Source organism: Hippopotamus amphibius, chromosome 8 (assembly GCF_030028045.1).
Source record: "Hippopotamus amphibius kiboko isolate mHipAmp2 chromosome 8, mHipAmp2.hap2, whole genome shotgun sequence".
Lineage (NCBI taxonomy): Eukaryota > Metazoa > Chordata > Mammalia > Artiodactyla > Hippopotamidae > Hippopotamus > Hippopotamus amphibius.
In genome coordinates this window covers 16,198,695-16,218,919 of record NC_080193.1, presented here as the reverse complement: position 1 = coordinate 16,218,919, position 20,225 = coordinate 16,198,695, and the positions used below count along the sequence as shown (strand labels likewise).

At 36.4% G+C, this 20,225-nt stretch overlaps 1 protein-coding gene across 3 annotated transcripts in view; it reads left to right on the top strand.

Moving 5' to 3' along the window:
- Window positions 1–20,225, top strand: part of TAOK3 (TAO kinase 3) — a 176,746-nt gene that overhangs the window by 115,106 nt on the left and 41,415 nt on the right. For all 3 annotated transcript variants that reach the window (XM_057745334.1, XM_057745333.1, XM_057745335.1), the window contains 4 exons: window positions 9,465–9,558; window positions 10,615–10,696; window positions 16,666–16,833; window positions 19,315–19,512. In XM_057745334.1, the coding sequence (XP_057601317.1) occupies window positions 9,465–9,558; window positions 10,615–10,696; window positions 16,666–16,833; window positions 19,315–19,512 (542 nt within the window). The remainder of the gene's footprint in view (window positions 1–9,464; window positions 9,559–10,614; window positions 10,697–16,665; window positions 16,834–19,314; window positions 19,513–20,225) is intronic.

The window sequence follows — 20,225 nt, the reverse complement described above, 5'->3', positions numbered from 1 at the left end:
TAAAGTTGTTCCCCAGATATTGTTGCAGTTATCTAAAATTGTGTAACATACCACAGAACCTCAATTCTCTGGTTGTATATTTTGAACTTTAATATACCTTTAAGTTACCTTTATCCAGTGGTATACTGGTAAATTTAACGAATGACTCCCCTGGGGGGCCAAGGGGAGCATTTCCTAGCATTTGCCAAATTCTGTGATGTAAGTATTCCTCCCATAGGTAACAGTTTCAAGTTAACAATTTGAATCACTAAATGTAGAGTTGGAGAAAGGAATGCATAGTTAACTTCCAGAGCCAGTGTGAGCTGACTCCAGCACAACAGTACCTTTATTGACATTTTTAATTTAAAATTTACATAAATATGTCTAGTTTTTTAAAAATCCATTTTAAAAATTTCTTTGTCTAGCTTTTAAAATGTAAATTTTAGGGCTTTTTAAAATTTCTTTTATATTGTTATCCAAATTTGTCCTGTAAGGATTTGTAAGTTCCGATTTGATTATCAGACTATAGTTTTCTCTTTCCCTAAAATGTTTGGCCTACATAGATGATTTGGGATATGTTTGTATTGCATTTCCAGTTGCTCCATTGACGCCTTACAACAAAGAAACATATGATAAAGATACACAATTTGTCTTTTTTTATTTACACTAAAGAGATGTTCGTGAAGAAAAAAAAACAGAATTCAAGGAGGAAACAGTATTTACTTAATTTTTTTAAATAAGTAACATGTGTTTTGTAATTCAAAAAATATAAAAAGATAGGCCCAAAAGATAAAAAGATAGGTAATAAAAGAACTTCTTCTACCCCGGCCCTATTCATACAACTCCTTCCCCACCCCTGTGAAGACACACAGGGAACCGCTGTTATTAATTTCTTGTATATCCTTCCAGAGTTTCTTTACAAATACGTATATTTTATGCATATTATATATATGTATGTATTTATAATGTATAACCTTCCTTATCCATGGGTTCCATATCCATGGATTCAACCAACTGCACATCGAAAAGATTTGGGGAAAAAAAATTCTGGAAAGTTTCACAAAGCAAAACTTGGCATTTGCCATTCCTTGGGCAGCTATTTACATTGTATTATAACTATTTACATGGTATTTACATTGTATCGGGTGTTATAAGTAGTTAGAGGTGATTGTATGGGAGGATATGATTAGGTTATGTGCAAATACTACGTCATTTTATGGAAGGGACTTGAGCATCCACAGACTGTATTCTGGGGCCAGCTGAGAGGGTCCTGGAACCAGTCACCCACAGTTACTGAGGGACGACTGAACACAAATGTATATACTCTTACTTTATTCCCTTTTACCCCTAAATTAACATATACAATTGTTTCTGTACTTTGATTTTTCACTTACTACCATCTTGGAGCTCTGTTTGATATCAGTAACTTAGACATCTTTTACATTTTTTACTGGCATTATGTTATTCCATTATGTGGATATACCATAGTTTATTTGACTAGTCCTCTATGAATGGATATTGAGGTGGTAGGTTTCTTTTTTAGTTTAATATTGTGTTTCTCTCTTTCATACAGAAAAAAAAATCATCTTATTAACGCTGATTTTGTGGGCACTCAGCAGAAATATTTGCATACTTTAAAAAGGACTTCCAGAAATATTTTGTAGGTTTGACAAGGTAGTTCTAAAACTCATAGGGCCAAAACCATTCAAGACAATTCTGAAGAAACAGAATTTGGACAGAAGAATCGCTATACTACAGTCCATATCATAATAATTAAATCAATATGGTCAGTAGAACAAACTAGAAAACCTAGAAACAGACTCATGTATAAGTCAGATTTTGGTGTAAGACAGAAAAGGCATTACAGGTCAGTGGGGAAAGGATGACCTATTTGAATAATAATGTGACAATTTGTTAACTATATGATAAAAGCCAAAATTAGATTTCTAGCTAATGCCATACACAAAAATAAATTCCAGATTTTGGTTAAATACTCAAAACTAAAACTTAAAAACATTTAGGAAAAGATCCCTTGTACCTCAGTTTTCTTACCTACAATATAGAGATAAAAATCCCATGAAGGAGGTGCTATTATAATGAAGATCAATGAATTAATGAATATAAAGTACTTAAAATCAGGCCTGGCATGTAATAAGCACTATGTAAGTATAATTATTGCTGTTGTTCTAGGAGTATACCTTTATGGGTATCGGGAAGAATTTTTCTAAACAATATTAAAGAAAATGACAGATATAATAACTTTCAGTACTTTAAAATATAAAACTATATAAAACACAAAAATTAAAAGACAAGCACAAACTAATAGAAAGTAGTTGAAACATATCTACCTGACAGAGTATTGGCCCAGAATTTATAAAGAACTCTCACAATTTTTTTTACCAAAAAGAAAAACAGCCAGCCGAAAAATGGGCAATGAATATGACTAAGCAGTTAACATTGAAAAGAAAACCTAAATGGACAACAAACATCAGAAGATACTCTGCCTCATTAATCAGGGAAATGCAAGTTAAAGCTAATTCACATTAGATTGGTAAAAATTTTTTAAAGTCAGAGGTTGATAAATTTGGAGAAGCTGCTAAAGAAACAAACTCTTATACATTATTGATAGGAATATAAATTGGTATAATCACTTTGGAGGGCAAATTGGCAACATCTAGTAAGGATGACGAGGAGGAGCGTCAGTGACTCAACATTTCAATTCTAAGTACATACATTAGAAATTTTATGCACGTACACTGGAAAACGTGTGAGGCTGCAACCTTGTTTGCAGAAGCAAGAAATGGTGGAAATGACCTAAATTTTTATCCAAAGAAGAATGGATAAATTAATTATGGAATACTGTATCACAGTTAAGGATGAACTGGATCTACATGTATCATCATGAATAAATCTCAGATCATAACATTGAATAGTCAATGAACAGCGAAAGTCACAAAAGTATGGGTACAATATGATGCTAGTTATGAAAGCTTTATAAACCATTTTATATATTGTTTTTGAGCATATATATATATGCTAATAAAACATAACAGATGTAAGAGATCATTTTATAATAGTAAACTCTAGAGGGTAGAAGAGGAATGGTTATATCTACTTCTTTTTTTAGAAGAAAAGATCTGAAACAAATATGACAAAATAGTGTTAAATCTAAGCAGTAGGTGTCTTATAATATTATGCAAATTTTTATGTATTTCAAATATCAAATAATTTAACTTTTTAAAAATTAGAAATAAATGTACATTCCTTTGGTTAGAAAAAACAAAAACTATTGTCTGCGTAGCATAGAGTTAGCAATTAGACACCCTGGATTTGAATCCTGGCTTTACCAATACTTAGCTGGCAGGACAGTCATGTGCGGCTGCACGTAACACCAGCAGGATTCTCACAGTCTAGGATGTGAATAACACCTTCTAGAGTTGTGTAACGTGTTGATGCTGATGATGAGACCTTGGACAATTTTCTAAACTTCCTTAAGCCTCAGTTTTCTCATCTAAATGAAAATTACAATACATATATCATAGGTATTGTCAGACTTCAGTGAGATAACATATGTAAAGTGTTTAACAGTGCTTGGCTTATATTAGTGTTCGAAATAGCTGATTGCATTCATATGTAGGATTATTCCTATTTTTGTCATTTATATTTTAAAATGAACCAAAATTTTACTTGAAACTAGAGCAGCAACTCCTCAGTTACAACACTTTAAAGGGATGTCCTCCGAGTTGAACCTTACAACTAATTAGTGCCCACCCATTGTTTTAACAAGTTTTTTTCTTACCAAAATCTTTCTAAAATATAATATGGATTCTGCCCTTTCCCACCTAATTAAATAGAGGAAACAACACACACCCTCTTATGATGATTCAAGATCATCATCACATCAGTTTTTATGGTATGTAGATGACTGAAGTTTCAAACAGCAGTCGACATTGGTGAAATAGGTGCAGATCCCAGGAGATGCCTTAGTATTTTCCTCTGTTGAGACAGGAGAGGAAAGGTGCTTAATTTCTGATTTTATCTTTTTATAAAATGAATTAAAGTGTATATAAGAACATGCTCTCTATATCAGCCTAACTTTGATTGCCTTTTATAAAATGATTTACTGAATCAAAGAACAAAGTAGCCTTCTCCCAAACTGTCTTATCCTCCACAACAGCTAGTCCTTCACATTGATAGATGATAGTATTAAATTATGCCTAAGAGCACAGGCTCTATAGTCAGATACTCTTGAGTTCTAATTCCAGCTCTGCCATTTTTTAGTTGTATGACTTTGATCAGGTTATTTTAACTCTCTATGAACTTTACATAATAAGATACCCTACCTGATGGATATTGTCTGGATTAAATGAAAATATGGACTTAAAGTGCTTATTATTATATCTGGTGTATAGTATGTTGTTCAGTAAATGCTAGGCATCATCAGCACAATCCTAGTAGATATCATATCTCATCAAATTTTTAATTTACATTTTAATATCTTTAAACTGGGAGGTATTTTATAGGCAACAGCATTTTATGATGATTGGCAGCATTTTCTTCAAGTTACACACAAAATAGTGGTGCATCTTAAATTGAGATGCGTCTTATTGTCAGTGACATCTTAGATTCAGAGAAAGATGATAGTACATGCTCAGTTAATATTCATAAAATAAAATTGTTACCAAAGACATTTAAATTCTCAGCAGTTATTCAATGTATTATATTGGTAATGTAATAAACCATACAAGTACCTCTTTGACAGCTTTACCATACATCTCTATTTCCTTGGCATTAATCTTGTTAATGAACACATAAAAGAAGGGTATTTTTCTAAGTTTTCTGTATGTTTGAGGTTTAATGAAATTCCAGGTACAGGCAGTATACTTTATTTATTTATTTATTTTTTAATTTTTATTTTTTTATTTTTTGGGGGGTACACCAAGTTCAATCATCTGTTTTTATACACATATCCCCATATTCCCTCCCTCCCTCAACTCCCCCCCCACCCTCCCTCAAGTCCCCCCCCACCCTCCCCGTCCCAGTCCTCTAAGGCATCTTCCATCCTCGAGTTGGACTCCCTTTGTTATACAACAACTTCCCACTGGCTATCTATTTAACAGTTGGTACTATATATACAGACAGTATACTTTAAATTGTACTTTTAATGTTGAAATTACAGGGAAAGTCGTAGATAGTACCTGAATAATGTGTTGTCCCCTTTTCTTATGATCTCTCTTCTATAACAGTGTATATTTTTTAAAAGCCCCTAATCTGTACATTGAATCCCTGAGGTATAGATGGAAAGCAGGAAGATGATAATGTTACTGGCACTATCTCTCTTTCCTGGATCAAGCTCTAAGGTTCCTAAGTGGTTAAACCTGCTTTACAAGTTATCTTTTGATAAATTGATCTTCCACTGAAAAAACTAGCTAAATTCATGCATCCTTGGAAAATTCTTGGATGTTGAAATTGTCCAGTCACCAGATATTTTATTTTTCGAGATTATTTGACGAGAAGTTAATCTGATGCTCTTCTGTTTAAACTATAGACCCTGAGTTCACCAACACAGATCATGGTAGAAGCTGGCAAATGGTTCATTGGCATTGACAGGGAATTGACTGTGTTCGGAAATGAATTCTCCAAGGGGAAAAGCAAAAAACAAAAAACATAAATGGGGTTACGTAGTTTCTCTACCTGGAGTTTTCTTCTTCCACGTTATTATTGCCACTCACTGTTTGTGTTAATAAATGAATGTTGTGATGGCTGTTGAGGGGACGGGTATATTTAGTCTTGTAAAACTTCTTCCTTTTTTGTTTTCCATATTGAAATATCAATACTATTTATTATAAAATGCACAGAATTACTGAAGAGGCACTGAGGTCTAGTGAAAAGACAAGTCTTGGAGTCTTACAGGACTGGGTTGAAATCCCAATTTAGCCGCTTACTGTGTGGCCTGGTTTCATTATTTAGGCTAGCTTACCTCCATTTTCTTCAGTTGGGAAACTGGAATAATGATGCTTATCTTGCCAAGCAATTGTGAGAATTACGAATAACGTACAGTATGTAACAAACCTAAAGTGAGTGCCTGACATGTAATAGGAACTCAGTAAGTGGTGGCAATTATTATCATTAATTATTACAGTTGTCAGCCATCGTTGTTCATAAGAAATCTGCCTTTTCATGAAGCGTTTATCCAAAGACAGGGTACTCTCTGATCTTCTTTATTAAAATAAAGCTCAGTTTATGTGCTCTAATTTAGCACGAGCACTGCCAAGCAGAGCAGTGTCCAAAGGCTTCACTGAACTCTCCTTCCTGAACCTTGATCTCATAAAACATATATGGAGCACTCACAAAAACTTCATCTTCTTTAAATGAAGTAAATCTCTGTTTTTTCTTTTAATTTAGTCAATTCAGCTTTTTTATGCTTTCACCTTTTTCGTTTCTTTGGAGAAAATATGGATTACATATCACAAGGCAGCTTTAAGGCACTTCCAGTTCCTGTTCTGCTGCTTATCTAGAAGCTTCTATTCAGACTATTAAATTTTATAGTAAGGATTGACAAGCTTTTAGCTAAGGACCCGATAATAAGTGCTTTAGTCCTTTCAAGTCATATAACCTCTGTCCTGACTACTCAGCCCTGCTGCATGTAGCATGAAAGCTGCCATAGGCAGCACATTTACATAGTACATCTAGCAAAGGACTTGAACATCGGTAAGGCTATCTGAAACTGTTTAGCGAGTGCTTCTTAGACCACAGACCTGTGTACTATGTTTTGAATGCCTTTAATCATGTGATTCTCTACTAGAGCTATTCCACCCAAAGTGTGGCTGGCTGTCTTTCCTGTCTTGTTTACAACAGAGTGTCTGCCACTTATAGACCTCACCATTCCTGTTCCAAATCCACTACTGCCCTTCTTATTACTATTGAATTGGGCTTTGTTGTTGTTTTTGTCCCTTCATCCTCCTCTTTCTAAATTTCTGTTTTCTTCTTTCTTTTGTTCCCCTTCCCTGCTGTTTCTCCTGTGCAATTTCGTGTTCTTCTAAGCAGCTTGAATTGTGTACCTTTTGCCAATGAGTCAGAGGGTACCTATCCTCCTAATAGTGAATGAAGCCATAACATAGTATCTGCTGTAAGCCCCAAGACTTAGTCACTTCTCAGTCATTTTCGTGACTTCTTGCTGTACAAAGATTCTTTTTTGACAGTTTCTTCTTTGCTTTCATTTGCCTTACCTTTGTTTATTTATCTTATATTTTGGGGCCACCCAAAATAAATACCAGGTACTGTGCTTAGTGGTGGGAATGCAAAGATGAACATAGTAGACACTGTTCTTCATGAAGTTTAACAAAGAGGACACACATTAAGTAAAGAATTACATAAATAATTAGCTATGGTTGTGCTAGGTGGTAGAAAGTTAAAATATCATTTGCAATGACAAAATCTAGTGGGACACCTAGTCTTAAGAGGTCAGAAAAGGCGTCCCTGAGGAAGTGACTGTAAGCATATAATAAGCTTTGAATAAATATTTATTAAATTAATGCAGAAATGCAGTTATATTTAAGGTGAAACCTGAGGATTGGGAAGAATTAACCAGGTAAAGTTTAGGAAACAAAAGTAAGAGGGGAGTCTATGCAGAGACAGAAACATGAAAGGCTCTGAGCTTGGTTCTTTCAGTAAAGCAACAGATGCATGAGAAGAGGGGGGGAAACACTGCTGCTCAGAATGAAGTGCTGGAGGAAGCCAGGGTCATGTTAGTAAAGGCCAGGAGACTATGTTTAAGGATCTAGACTTTGTCCTAAAAATGATGGGAATCCATTGATGGTTACATGATGAGTTCCTGCTTCCACATGGCTTCCAGTACTTGAAGTTGTCAGGCCAACCTCTAGACACTTTCTAGAATCTACAGCCTGATAAATAAAATAAAATAAACCTGAGCCATTTTGTTTTGTCTTCTACATTTAAAACAGGTATGAAATCCCTTTGAACACACTGCACCTTTCAAATTTCCACTTGTTGATAGTTCATGTCCCTATAATACTAGTATCTATTTGGCGAGTGTAAAGTATCCTGTTGAGAAGTTAATAAAAAAATATTTGTGGAATCATAGACTGTCATGTTTCAAAGGTATCAGAGATCATTTAGTCAAGACTATAAGAGGCCCTTCCAGAGTATCACTGGTAAACAAGTATAGTTGCCTTCTGCTGGAACTCTGCCAATAGCTCAAAGTTCACTACTCTCAACATTATTCATTCTAGGTTTTGGGGGATTTTTGGTTTTGTTTTGTTTTACCACTCTGGCTTTTCACACATTCTTCCTTCTATGAGTAAAAGTGTCTTCCCTGTTACTTTTTGTTCCCTGCCCGTAATTCTTGTTCTGTTTTTTTAGAATTGCACAGAATAAGCTGAATTCGCCTTTTTAAAAGTGGTTAAGAAGAGAGTTTTTACTTAAAAACCAAGATGCTCTGATGAAACCTGAGATGAGATTATGAATTACGAAGTGGTACTATATAAAGAAATCCATTAGGATAAGCACAGTAGAATGAGATAGTGATTTATCTTCTGTGACATAATAACTAATAAAAAGCATAAAATTAACTGTACTCAGAATTAGAACCTTGTTTCTTTCCTTTGGTCAACAAATGGAGCACCTAATATTTGAATAACATCTTATTACATATGCTAGAGAATAAATAAAAGAATAAGAGTATTAGGATTATAAGATCTTGCTCTTAGAGCTTATGATTTCTTTTGAGAGAAAAGATTTGCATGTTTATATAAATGCAATAGGAGAGCGCATGCCAAGTGAGATGTCTGCTGAAAGAGAGCAACAGAAATTCCAAAGATGAGATCGTGATCGGCTGGGACGGAGTACATCTTCTATTAAGAAGTATCTGATTCACTGAATTTCTCCTTAGGAGGGGGTGGACAAAAACCTTGTTTACATTTATCCTCCTTTTCTTACCTCCTTTTTTCCCTCCACCCCTGCCTATTTCATTGGCTTGGATGAGCCTTCAAGTGGTGTTTATTGAATTGAATTATTTTATCTCCCATACTGTGTTGGTGATGTTTGAGATGTCCCATTCCATAATATTCTCTCTTTTTCATTCTACTTCTCTGCTTTCTGAAAATTTTTTCAATGAATACATATTTTTTATTTTAAATAAAACATTCACACGAAGATGTTCATACCTACTGTGGGAAAACAGACAAAAGTCCAGCCTTTTGAAGGTACATGTGAAAAATGAGAAAAAAATTCTTTTTCTTCTCTTGAAATGGGTTCTGTTAGAAACGTTTCCAGCGTACTTTAAGATGACCAGTAGCTTCTTCTGAATGACTATCCTGAGCGACCTTCGAGATTAAAATAAGTGGATTATGCGGCATGATGATAATAACGAGCTATTGATTTAGTGACAAAGCTTTGCTCTTAGTTCCTTACTGCTCTGCCTGATGTCTCTCAAGAACTGCTTCAACGTGTTTCTTTTCTTTCAGCGGAACGGAAGCCCCCTCTTTTCAACATGAATGCAATGAGTGCCTTATATCACATTGCCCAGAATGACTCCCCCACGTTACAGTCTAATGAATGGTAAGACTGAGCTGTCGTTTTAAATTTCTAAGAAAATCACCATATGTACTTGGCACTTTCATTAAATTACATTTTAAATATCTGACCTAGAAAGCATTTCATTCCTTCATTGTATATTATGATAACTGACACTGATGCTTTATAAGCCTGAACTTTCTCCACACACACACACACACACACACACACACACACACACTATATTTCTGCCCTCACAACGGCTTGTACTGTGTTCTTATTGTGTATAGTAACTGAAATTCTACCGGGTGCATGCCCTGCTACCTTCCTAACAAGTCTCGTCTTAAGTCATGATGGTTTTGTATTGATCACCTCAGCCTTATCATTTCTCAGTAAGGAGAAAGTACTCCCTCTGAGTTCATTATTTTTCCAGTTGTCATTTTTCTCTTTACCATATGTATATTTAAATGTGTTAAGACAGAACATATACTATCTATTCAGAAGATGTATTGTTTCGAAGATATATTGTTCCTTGCTGAAAATGATGACATTTTGCTAACTATTGGGGTCACAGAGTTATAGAAAAAGAGCAATTGTCAAAGAAGAGTGGACAAGATGGAATTTTCAAGAGACAAAGTGTTTTCATCCAGAAAACATACTCCTAGGTTCTCTGTCCCTTATGCTTCAAGCTTTACTACCTGGTTATAGGCTGTGAGTGATGGAAGAGCTACCAGCTGATCATGAAAAATACAGGCTTGAGACTTAGAAGAGTTGTTATCTTAGGAGAGAAAAATGTATATAAAACTGTTGCGTATAAATATAGTATTTTTCATTTTCTGCTATATATTACAATTTGACCTTGCTTATATAATAAGATACATATGTGTTGACTAACTTGAAACTGTCCACATTCATTACCCAAAAGAATTAATTTTAGATACCTTAAACTTGAAAATGATTCCATTTTCCTGATATTCCAAAATATTTTATTAAAAATCTCCTAAAATAATAAGATTTTCCCTTGGATGAAAATTATTTAAAGTGATCAGTGTGTTCTACAGACCCTGATTTTATTTTCTTTCAATGTATTTGCACATACAGGACAGACTCCTTTAGGAGATTTGTTGATTACTGCTTGCAGAAAATGCCTCAGGAAAGGCCAACATCAGTGGAACTATTACGGGTAATTTTTCAAATTTATATTTGAGGAGGGGGATTTAAAGTCATGTTGTAGTGAAATACAGTAAATCATTCCTGTGGCAGCTCATCATAACAAATAGAATCAGAACACACTGCCTTGTCATTTCTCCAGAGATAGTAGCTAGGCACAGAAGTAGCAAGATTATCACAAGGTATGTACTGTATATTCCCCACAATAGTTTTTCCCCCATCCTTTTCCCTTTTCTTCCCTCCCCCCCCTCCCCCTTCTGCCTTATGACAAAGAATATTTCTCCTTGCTCTGGTCATCATTATGATGTCCCTGTGACTAACATCTGCATGAACTTTAATGCAATGTTTTCAGGACAGAGTCTGCCAGTGGTTCAGATACAAACTCTGGGATTTCAGTTAGGTTGTTGTCAGATCATCAGGCAATGAAAATATGTGATAAATATATAAAACAGACATTTTCATAGCATCACATCGCACATGTTGGTGACAAGAGTATCATGTTAACTGCAGTCATTTGATTTAAACATACCATTTTTGAGCATCTCTTTTCATGTAACATTATAGGCTTTATATACAGAGGCAATGTGCTCCATTAATATCGGTGAAGTATGTGGGAGTCTTTTACAATATAAATACCTTTTTATTTATTTATTTATTGGCTGCATTGGGTCTTCGTTGCTGCGTGGGTCTGTCTCTAGTTGAGGCAAGCAGGAGCTACTCTTCATTGCGGTGCATGGGCTTCTCATTGTGGTGGCTTCTGTTGTTGTGTAGTGCAGGCTCTAGTCATGCGGGCTCAGTAGTTTGTGGCTCACGGGCTCTAGAGCACAGGCTCAGTAGTTGTGGTGCACAGGCTTAGTTGCTCCGTGGCATGTGGGATCTTCCCAGACCAAGGATCGAACCCGTGTCCCCTGCATTGTCAGGCAGATTCTTAACCACTGCACCACCAGGGAAGTCCTGGACTGCAGTTTTTATAACCAGCTCATTTATGGTGTTTGCAATCTTTTGCTATGACAAACTGTGCTGGAATGAATATCCCTACATATGTGTCATTTTGTACCTGTGTATGTAGAAGTGGAATTGCTAATCAAAGGGAATGTGGATTTTAAATTTAAATAAATATTGCCATTTTTCCTTTAAAGAGGATGCCCCAATTTATGGTCCATTAATGAAACATGAGTACCAAAACTTTTTGAGCTTCTAGTCAGACCAGTGAAAAACTTTTCCTACTGTCTTTTTAGTTTGTGTTTCTCATTATGAATTAGACCGAGTATCTTTCATATGTTGACAAGCCATTTCTATTTCCTTTTCTGTGAACTCTCTATGATCTTTACCCATTTTTCTGTTGGGTTGTTGGGGTTTTTTCCTTATTAATTTTTAGTAGATCTTTTATTGTTATTATTTTTTTAATTTTATTTATTTATTTTTTTTGGGGGGTACACCAAGTTCAATCTGTTTTTATACACATATCCCCGTATGCCCTCCCTCCCTCAACTCCCCTCCACCCTCCCCGTCCCAGTCCTCTAAGGCATCATCCATCCTCGAGTTGAACTCCCTTTGTTATACAGCAACTTCCCACTAGCTATCTATTTTACAGTTGGTAGTATATATATGTCTATGCTACTCTCTCACTTCGTTTCAGCTTCGCCTTTTCCCCCCGCCCCGCCAAACCTCGAGTTCTCCAGTCCATTCTCTGCATCTGTGTCTTTGTTCTTGTCTTGTCACTGAGTTCATCAGTACCATTTTTAGATTCCGTATATGTGAGTTAGCATACAATATTTGTCTTTCTCTTTCTGACTTACTTCACTCTGTATGACAGACTCTAGGTCTATCCACCTCATTACGTATAGCTCCATCTCATCCCTTTTTATAGCTGAGTAATATTCCATTGTATATATATGCCACATCTTCTGTATCCATTCATTTGTTGATGGGCATTTAGGTTGCTTCCATGTCCTGGCTATTGTAAATAGTGCTGCAATAAACATGATGGTACATGTTTCTTTTTGGACTATGGTTTTCTCTGGGTATATGCCCAGGAGTGGGATTACTGGATCATATGGTTGTTCTATTTGTAGTTTTTTAAGGAACTTCCAAATTGTTTTCCATAGTGGCTGTACCAACTTACATTCCCACCAACAGTGCAGGAGAATTCCCTTTTCTCCACACCCTCTCCAACATTCGTTGTTTCCAGATTTTGTGATGATGGCCATTCTGATCGGTGTGAGGTGATACCTCATTGTGGCTTTGACTTGCATTTCTCTGATGAGTAGTGATGTTGAGCATCTTTTCATGTGTTTGTTGGCCATCTGTATGTCTTCTTTGGAGAAATGTCTATTTAGGTCTTCAGCCCATTTGTGGATTGGGTTATTTGCTTTTTTGGTATTAAGCTGCATGAGCTGCTTGTATATTTTGGAGGTTAATCCTTTGTCTGTTGTTTCATAGGCAGCTATTTTTTCCCATTCTGAGGGTTGCCTTCTAGTCTTGTTTATGGTTTCTTTTGCTGTGCAAAAGCTTTTAAGTTTCTTGAGGTCCCATTTGTTTATTCTTGATTTTATTTCCATGATTCTAGGAGGTGATATTATTATTATTATTATTTTTTTTTTTTGGCTGCGTTGGGTCTTGGTTGCAGCACGCAGGATATTTGGTTGTGGCACACAGGATCAGTAGTTGCAGCATACAGGCTTAGTTGTCCTGCGGCATGTGGGATCTTCGTTCCCCAACCAGGGATCTAACCCGTGTCCCCTGCATTGGAAGGCAGATTCTTAACCACTGGACCACCAGGGAAGTCCCTGTAGTAGACCTTGCAAATATTTTTTTCTTTTATTTCTTTTGACATTCTTTATTCTGGCCCCTTTTAGGGAGGTCACGCAGAAAATTTGTTAGAAGGAATTCAACTTTTTTTTTCCTCCAGTCGGCTATATAGTTGTTCCCAGATATTTTTAAATAATCCATCTTTTTCTCACATTTTCCTCCTGATGTTAAAATGTCACCTCCACATAGAATAAATTTAAATAGGAAACTACAGTAAAATCATTGCTGTGGTTAAAAAGCAGAATGTAAATGTTATGAACATTGATAATGTAAAAATAATCATGTAACTAGAAAAATGTAGGGGTAGGAAAGAAATATAAATGTACTAATTTTCCTGTTTTTCAGGATAGATGGTCAATAATAGTTCTTAAATTGAAAGTTTCTTTTAACTGACTCTAATCTCTTAAAGCTTTTCATAATCTTTTTTTTTTTCTTCCCTGAACTTTAGAGGACCCTTTAGGAACTGGTAACTCTTGGTGAAGAAATTATAACTAATGTTAAGCAATTATTTTACCTTAATTTAATAGATTATTCTTTAAATTACCATGTGTAATAAGTTTCTCATGTAAAATTATTTCTGGGTATACATCATTCTAAGAGAGAGGGAGGGAGAGTGTCTAAAATGATATTTCATGACTTAATATCTATTTCTGGATGGCAGAATTTTGAGTGACTTCCTTTTACTTTCTTTTATGCATTTCTCTACCATTTAAATGTTCAAAGTAAACATATTTCCGAGAACAATGAAAGCATTCTTTGAAAATGATCTGAGACCCTTTTAACTGTATGGGTTTAGAGAACAGTGAGGAGATGGCATTGCAGGCAGAGAGAGCAACAGGAGCAAAGACAGGCAGGTGTGCAGCGCAGGGCACGAGTCAAGAAGGATCTAGATGTAGGATGCATTGGGAAGGAGGAGTAGGAGTGACTAGATTGGAGCCTAGAAATTCAAGCAGGAACCCAGCTTTAAAGGGCCAAACTTTATGATGGAGGGAGTGAGCTGTTTTTAAGATGTTGAGTGTATCAGTTTTAAAATACTTAAATAAGTAAGGGTTTAATTACCTCGTGCAGTAAGTCCAGGACATTGGGAAAGCAGTCCAGAGCTATAAGCAGCTCAGCAGCTCCTCCTATCTTCCTACTTTATCATCCTTAGTATGTGGCTTTTGTCTTCTTGGTCACAAAATGGCTCCTGCATCTCAAAGACTCAATCTTTATTCCAGACAGGAGAAAGAAGGCAGGGCAAAGAGTGAAACACCTTCTCTTCCTGTGTCTTGCTTTTTATTCTGGAAAACAAAGCCTCCCTCAGGGGCTTCTGCCTGTATCTCATTGGCCAGAACTATTGGTCACACTATTATCTGTAACTGCAAAGAAGGGTGGAGTCCAACTCTTTTACTTTCTACTGCCTACAAGAAAGGAAGGCAAGGAAAAAAGGTTGGAAGAGAGGATCAATGGGCCACATTGGTCTGTCACAATGAATGACATGGTCAAATCTGTGGTAGACCACAAGAAGACAACCTCCCAAATAAAGAAACCTGGGTTGTGGCTCTAGCTCTTACACTGTTTAGCTGTGCAAATCACTTAACATCCCTGGGCCTAAATTTCCTCACCTTTGAAATAAAAGAATTTCTAAGAGCTATTCCTGCTCTAAAATTCAGTATCCTAGGTTATAGCTTGAAGTTTGTGAAAAACTGATTTGCTTTTGTCAAACTGCAAGCACTGGAGTAGCAAAATAATTTACTTTCTCCCTTTCATTCTCCTCTTGAAATATGCAGGCTACATTTCCTTCCGGGAATGGTGTTTCATTTTCATAAAGGACTCTTTGTAGACGAAGAGATATTTTACAAAAACAAGAGCAAAAGCCACAATTCCCCGGACAGCAAAGTCAGAGTGAAGGAAAAAAAAAAAAAGTCAGGGTGAAGAACCACAAGACATATAGATTTTTTTTTTCTCACAGTGGTCCTGCTCCTCGTTTATATCTGTTTAACTTATAAAGAAATTAAATCTATTCCATCATCTAAGACCTACCACAGTATATTTCATTTTCCCAATATCTTCAAATTATAATTTCACGTAAGTGAATTTTCCACATAACTAAAACTTTTCCATTAAAAAACAAAATTTCCTTCTCCTACTTTTGATCATTTTCTGTGGTAATCTTGTCGAAATATATGATGTGCTTCTCTGCCTTCTTGAAGAAAGCGTAATGAATATAACTTCACTTCTTGATGGCTCAGAAACAAAAGCATTCCGAGAAGTCTCAAAGTATAAAAGGACTGTATGAAGGGTGTTTGCCCCTTTGCAAAATAGCCTACAAACCCTGGTTCATTTTTATTTGGTTGATGTGTTAATCATGGAATTTCCCTCTCTGTACCGTCAGGCAGCCAGAGAACATTCAAAGGACTCTTCTTTTGGCAACAAGTAACCCTCTAACAGCTCTCAGTCCTTTATTTTCCCACTTTTGTTCCCTCTTTCTAACCTGCTGTAGGCTGAGAAACCAGGAAACCGGAATATGTGTTAGAGATCATTGATAATATTGAAAGTAAAGCCCTTTTATACCAAGAAAATTTTATGGACTTCAGGGCAGATATTTTTACTTCTGGGAGACCCTTTTCTCATATTTCTGGTGATACAGCTCTGTAAAGGGAAGATGAAGTTGCCAGAATAATGACCTCTGGATAAATGGAATAGCTGCCGTAATTTCGAGCATGCACTATATATGACCACAAAAATAGAAACCAATATATACACAAGTCTGTTTTTGACAGGGTAGTATAGGGTGGGGAAGAGGATTGAGGCAGATTATAACAAGAATATTCTATCCTCTGCATTGCTTTTGCTTATTATGTAGTTTCTGATTTGAAAGTCACAAGCTCTCAGCTACTAGTTAAAGCTCTAGTCATGGTTATTAGTTGTATGGTAAAGTAAACCTCAAGAATTCTCAAGTAAATTCTAGGACAAGTCCACAAAATGGGGCTTGAGGAAGAAGAGAAAAGCATAGTTATCGCTCTGTGAGATTTATAAAGACAAGAGCCTACATGAAATAAAGATCTTTTCTTGTTATTTCTACACAATCCACAGAACTGTTTTATGTCTATTTACTTTTATATCTAAATCTAGCACCTAAAAATATGTCTCCTCATTATCAGTTTCTGTTTTACCTCCTCCCTCAATCAGCATGACTTTGTTCGACGAGACCGGCCACTCCGTGTCCTAATTGACCTCATACAGAGGACAAAAGATGCTGTTCGTGAGCTAGATAACCTGCAGTACCGGAAAATGAAAAAAATCCTTTTCCAAGAGACACGAAATGGACCCTTGAATGAGTCACAGGAAGATGAAGAAGTAGGTTGAGTTTATTTTAGCAGGCACTTATAGGGTGCCTACTATGTGAAAAAGTTCTGGACTGGAGCACTATGAAAAACACTTTGGGCAATAACAACGTAATGGATGTTCTCTGCTTCGAGAGACATGCAGACACATTCATAAAATAACTCTTATATGAGGCAAAATATGGAAAATGCTATAGAGGGAGAGCACCTGGCAGGGGTCCATAGTGGGGAGAGAGTAAGTCATTGGCTGGTGGGGATTAGTGAAGAGATGGGTCACTTTTGACAGGCAGGCCTGAGGCATTTTAGACTCAGGTAAGTGTGATGCTTTAGGAAGATTATCCTGGCATCAGAGTGTAAGATGGATTTGAATAGGTAACGTTCTGGATAATAGTCCATGCAAGAGGCAATAAGGGCAGTCTGTGGGAGTCAGGGGAAAAGGAACACTTGAGAAACACTATAGAGGTAGATTTGATAATACAGAGCTTCTCGTTGACAGTGACAGATGAGGAGGGGTTTACGGTGACTCTGAGCATTTGAGCCTAGGTGACTATTAGAGTCTGTCAATACCAAGAACAGAGAAAAAGAACCAAGGAGAAGGAGTAGGTTTAGCATGATTTCAGTTTGATGCCTACTGAGTTTAAGTTCCTGGCATCATATGCTACTTACACAGTGTACAGATGGAGTTTTCAAAGAAAGATGACTTTCTGGTTTCTCATTCAAATAACTTAAGAAGGATTGGTCGAAGGGAAGGGTAATGACAATTGGGACACCTGAACGGAGATGTCCAGCATTTGAAATACAGGTCTAGAACACAGGAAAGAGGTCTGGGGAAGAGAGGTTGGTTGGAGGTCAAGGGCATTAAAATGGTGATGAGTCAAGGAATTGAATGTGGAATGAGAAGAGGGCCCATGCCGCAGAATAAAAGGGAGGACTGTGTGATAAAGGCGTCACAGCTGTTATGAGCGTACACAGCTTCAAGGAGGGAGCAGCCAGCACCATCAGATGCTGCGGAGCAGTCAAGTTAAACAAGGATCAGAAACAGAGTTAACTGGATTTTACAATTAGGGCCTTCTTGATGACCTTAGTGAAAGCAATTTTACAGGAATAGTTAGGATGAATAGTAGATTACTGTGGGTTGTAGAGTAAATGGGAAGTGAGAGGGTAGAGATAGCAGAAGTTGGTTATTTTAAGATTAGTAAATTTGGCCAAGAAGGAAAAGTGAGAAGGGGCAGTATGTAGAAAGGTACATAGGTATAGGGCGGGCCTCTTCCTATTTTTATGAAGAAGGAAAGGAGCCAGGACAGAGGCATTGGAGATAGAGGAAAGAGATGCAGTTAAAGAAGTAGGATCTCAGGAAGTGCAGAGCAGTAAGAGCATTAGTGCAGGAATTAGCCTTGAACAAAAGAAATGACTCTCCTTCCTCTAAAATTAGATTAAAAAGGAGGAAAAGAATGAAAAATGAATTTTAGTTTAGCTTTTTAATATGAAAGAAAATAAAATTATTTTATCAATAATTATAAAAATGAAATCAAGAAAGCTGAATTGGAGTATAAAGTCTCTTGATTGCATATATACAAATGGGCCCTTTTAATTGGGAAAATAAATCTATGAAAAATGTAATGTATTATCTATCATTTTAAATTACCCAAATTACCTTTGTCAGTGATTCCTTATATTGCCATGGCGACGTAGCAATTCATTAAAGTTATGTATGTACAGTATGGTTCTTTGAAAATAGGGTTTATTTGGAGCTAAGTTGCTTTAATTATATTATTTAATCTTGTATCAAAAGATATCCCACTGTGATGGATAAATGATGTGTTCTGATTATTTTACCACTTCTCAAATAGTAGTCTTTGGACTAGTAGTGATGAATACCAGTATTGTTTAACAGATCTATTTAATAAGATTACAGAGGTAAGCATGATAGAATTGCTTGAGGGAGGCAGAATTTAATTACCTGTCCAGGACAGTGGAATTAATATCCCTGCTTAGATATGAAGTTACTCAATAATGACTTGCAAAGGAGCATACTGCTTGTCAAACCTCTGAAAACTCTCTTCACTCTCTCTGAGTTTAAGTGATGACTGCCATGTATGTAGATATCCTAGAGGTCCCCTGTACAGTAGGCTGCAGTCCTTCCCTAGCACCTTGATGTTCCTGAAGGTCTGTTAGAAACCCGGCCTGGTTCTGTTTACCGAATAGCAATACAATAATAAGGTAGTCGCATATGGCAGAGGAAAGCCCTGGGATAGCAGCATTTGGAGCCTATGACCCATGTCCAGAATCGCCCCTGGGGAAGGCATAGAAGTGAATTGGAGATGTCTGAAAATGGTGGGGGAGTAGTGGAGCCACTACATTAAAAGTTTATCCTTGCAGATTTGGCAGAAAAGCAACTTGGCACTGCAAAATTGAGTGTGCTTAGTAGCTTAGTCAATGGATTGGTGCTTTATCTCCAGTCATTTTTTTTAACCCTAGTGCCCCATTTTTATAGGACAGCGAACATGGAACCAGGGAATTGGACAGCCTGGGCAGCAACCATTCCATCCTAAGCATGTCTGTGAGCACAGGCAGCCAGAGCAGCAGTGTGAACAGCATGCAGGAGGTCATGGATGATAGCAGCTCTGAACTTGTCATGATGCATGATGACGACAGCCCAGTAAATTCCAGTTCCTCTGTTGTGCACAAGAAGGTAGGTTTCATCGTCCCCTTTGCAGCGCTAAGCTTTGCCAGTCATAGTGAAGCCAGCTCAGGTCACTTAGCATCCAGATATTTTAGTTCCCTTTTTACAACTGAAACGTGGGACTCAAGCTTGCCCATGATAGTTCTTTTATGGTAAAAGAGTAATGAAGGACTAGGCAAGCTGTATCTGTGCCTATTTCTTCATTTCCCTCTCTTGTTACTCTGATAGCTACCACCATCAATAAACAAAAATAAATAAATCCATAAATCTCCACATCAAAGAAATCATTAAGTTCCTCTCTAAACCAATAACCTTGATATCATAGACCATAAAATCTTTCTGAGTAAAACCTGTTGGTTGTGACCTTTTAAAAGTATGTTCTTTCAGAAGTATGTTTCTTACTGAGTAGTCCCAAAATACTCTGTTTTAGAAACAGTTTCCACTCTTTTCTGGTATTTCTTGGATTCATTGTTTCTAATTCTTCTAAAACCAGCTCTCTGTCAGCTTAAATATTCTGACTTGAATGAATGATTATGTTTTTTGTTTTTGACTGTACTTTTCCAATAGGGGATCCTTATTTCATACAAGCCTATCATGGTTTATAAGTTGAAATGCTTTATTTAAAAATGAAATATAATTTTAAAGCTTCTTTCAAAGCAATTTCTATAAAATGAGAATTTCACAGAATTATCAATACTTCTTTGGAGGAATTCCTAAAAGTG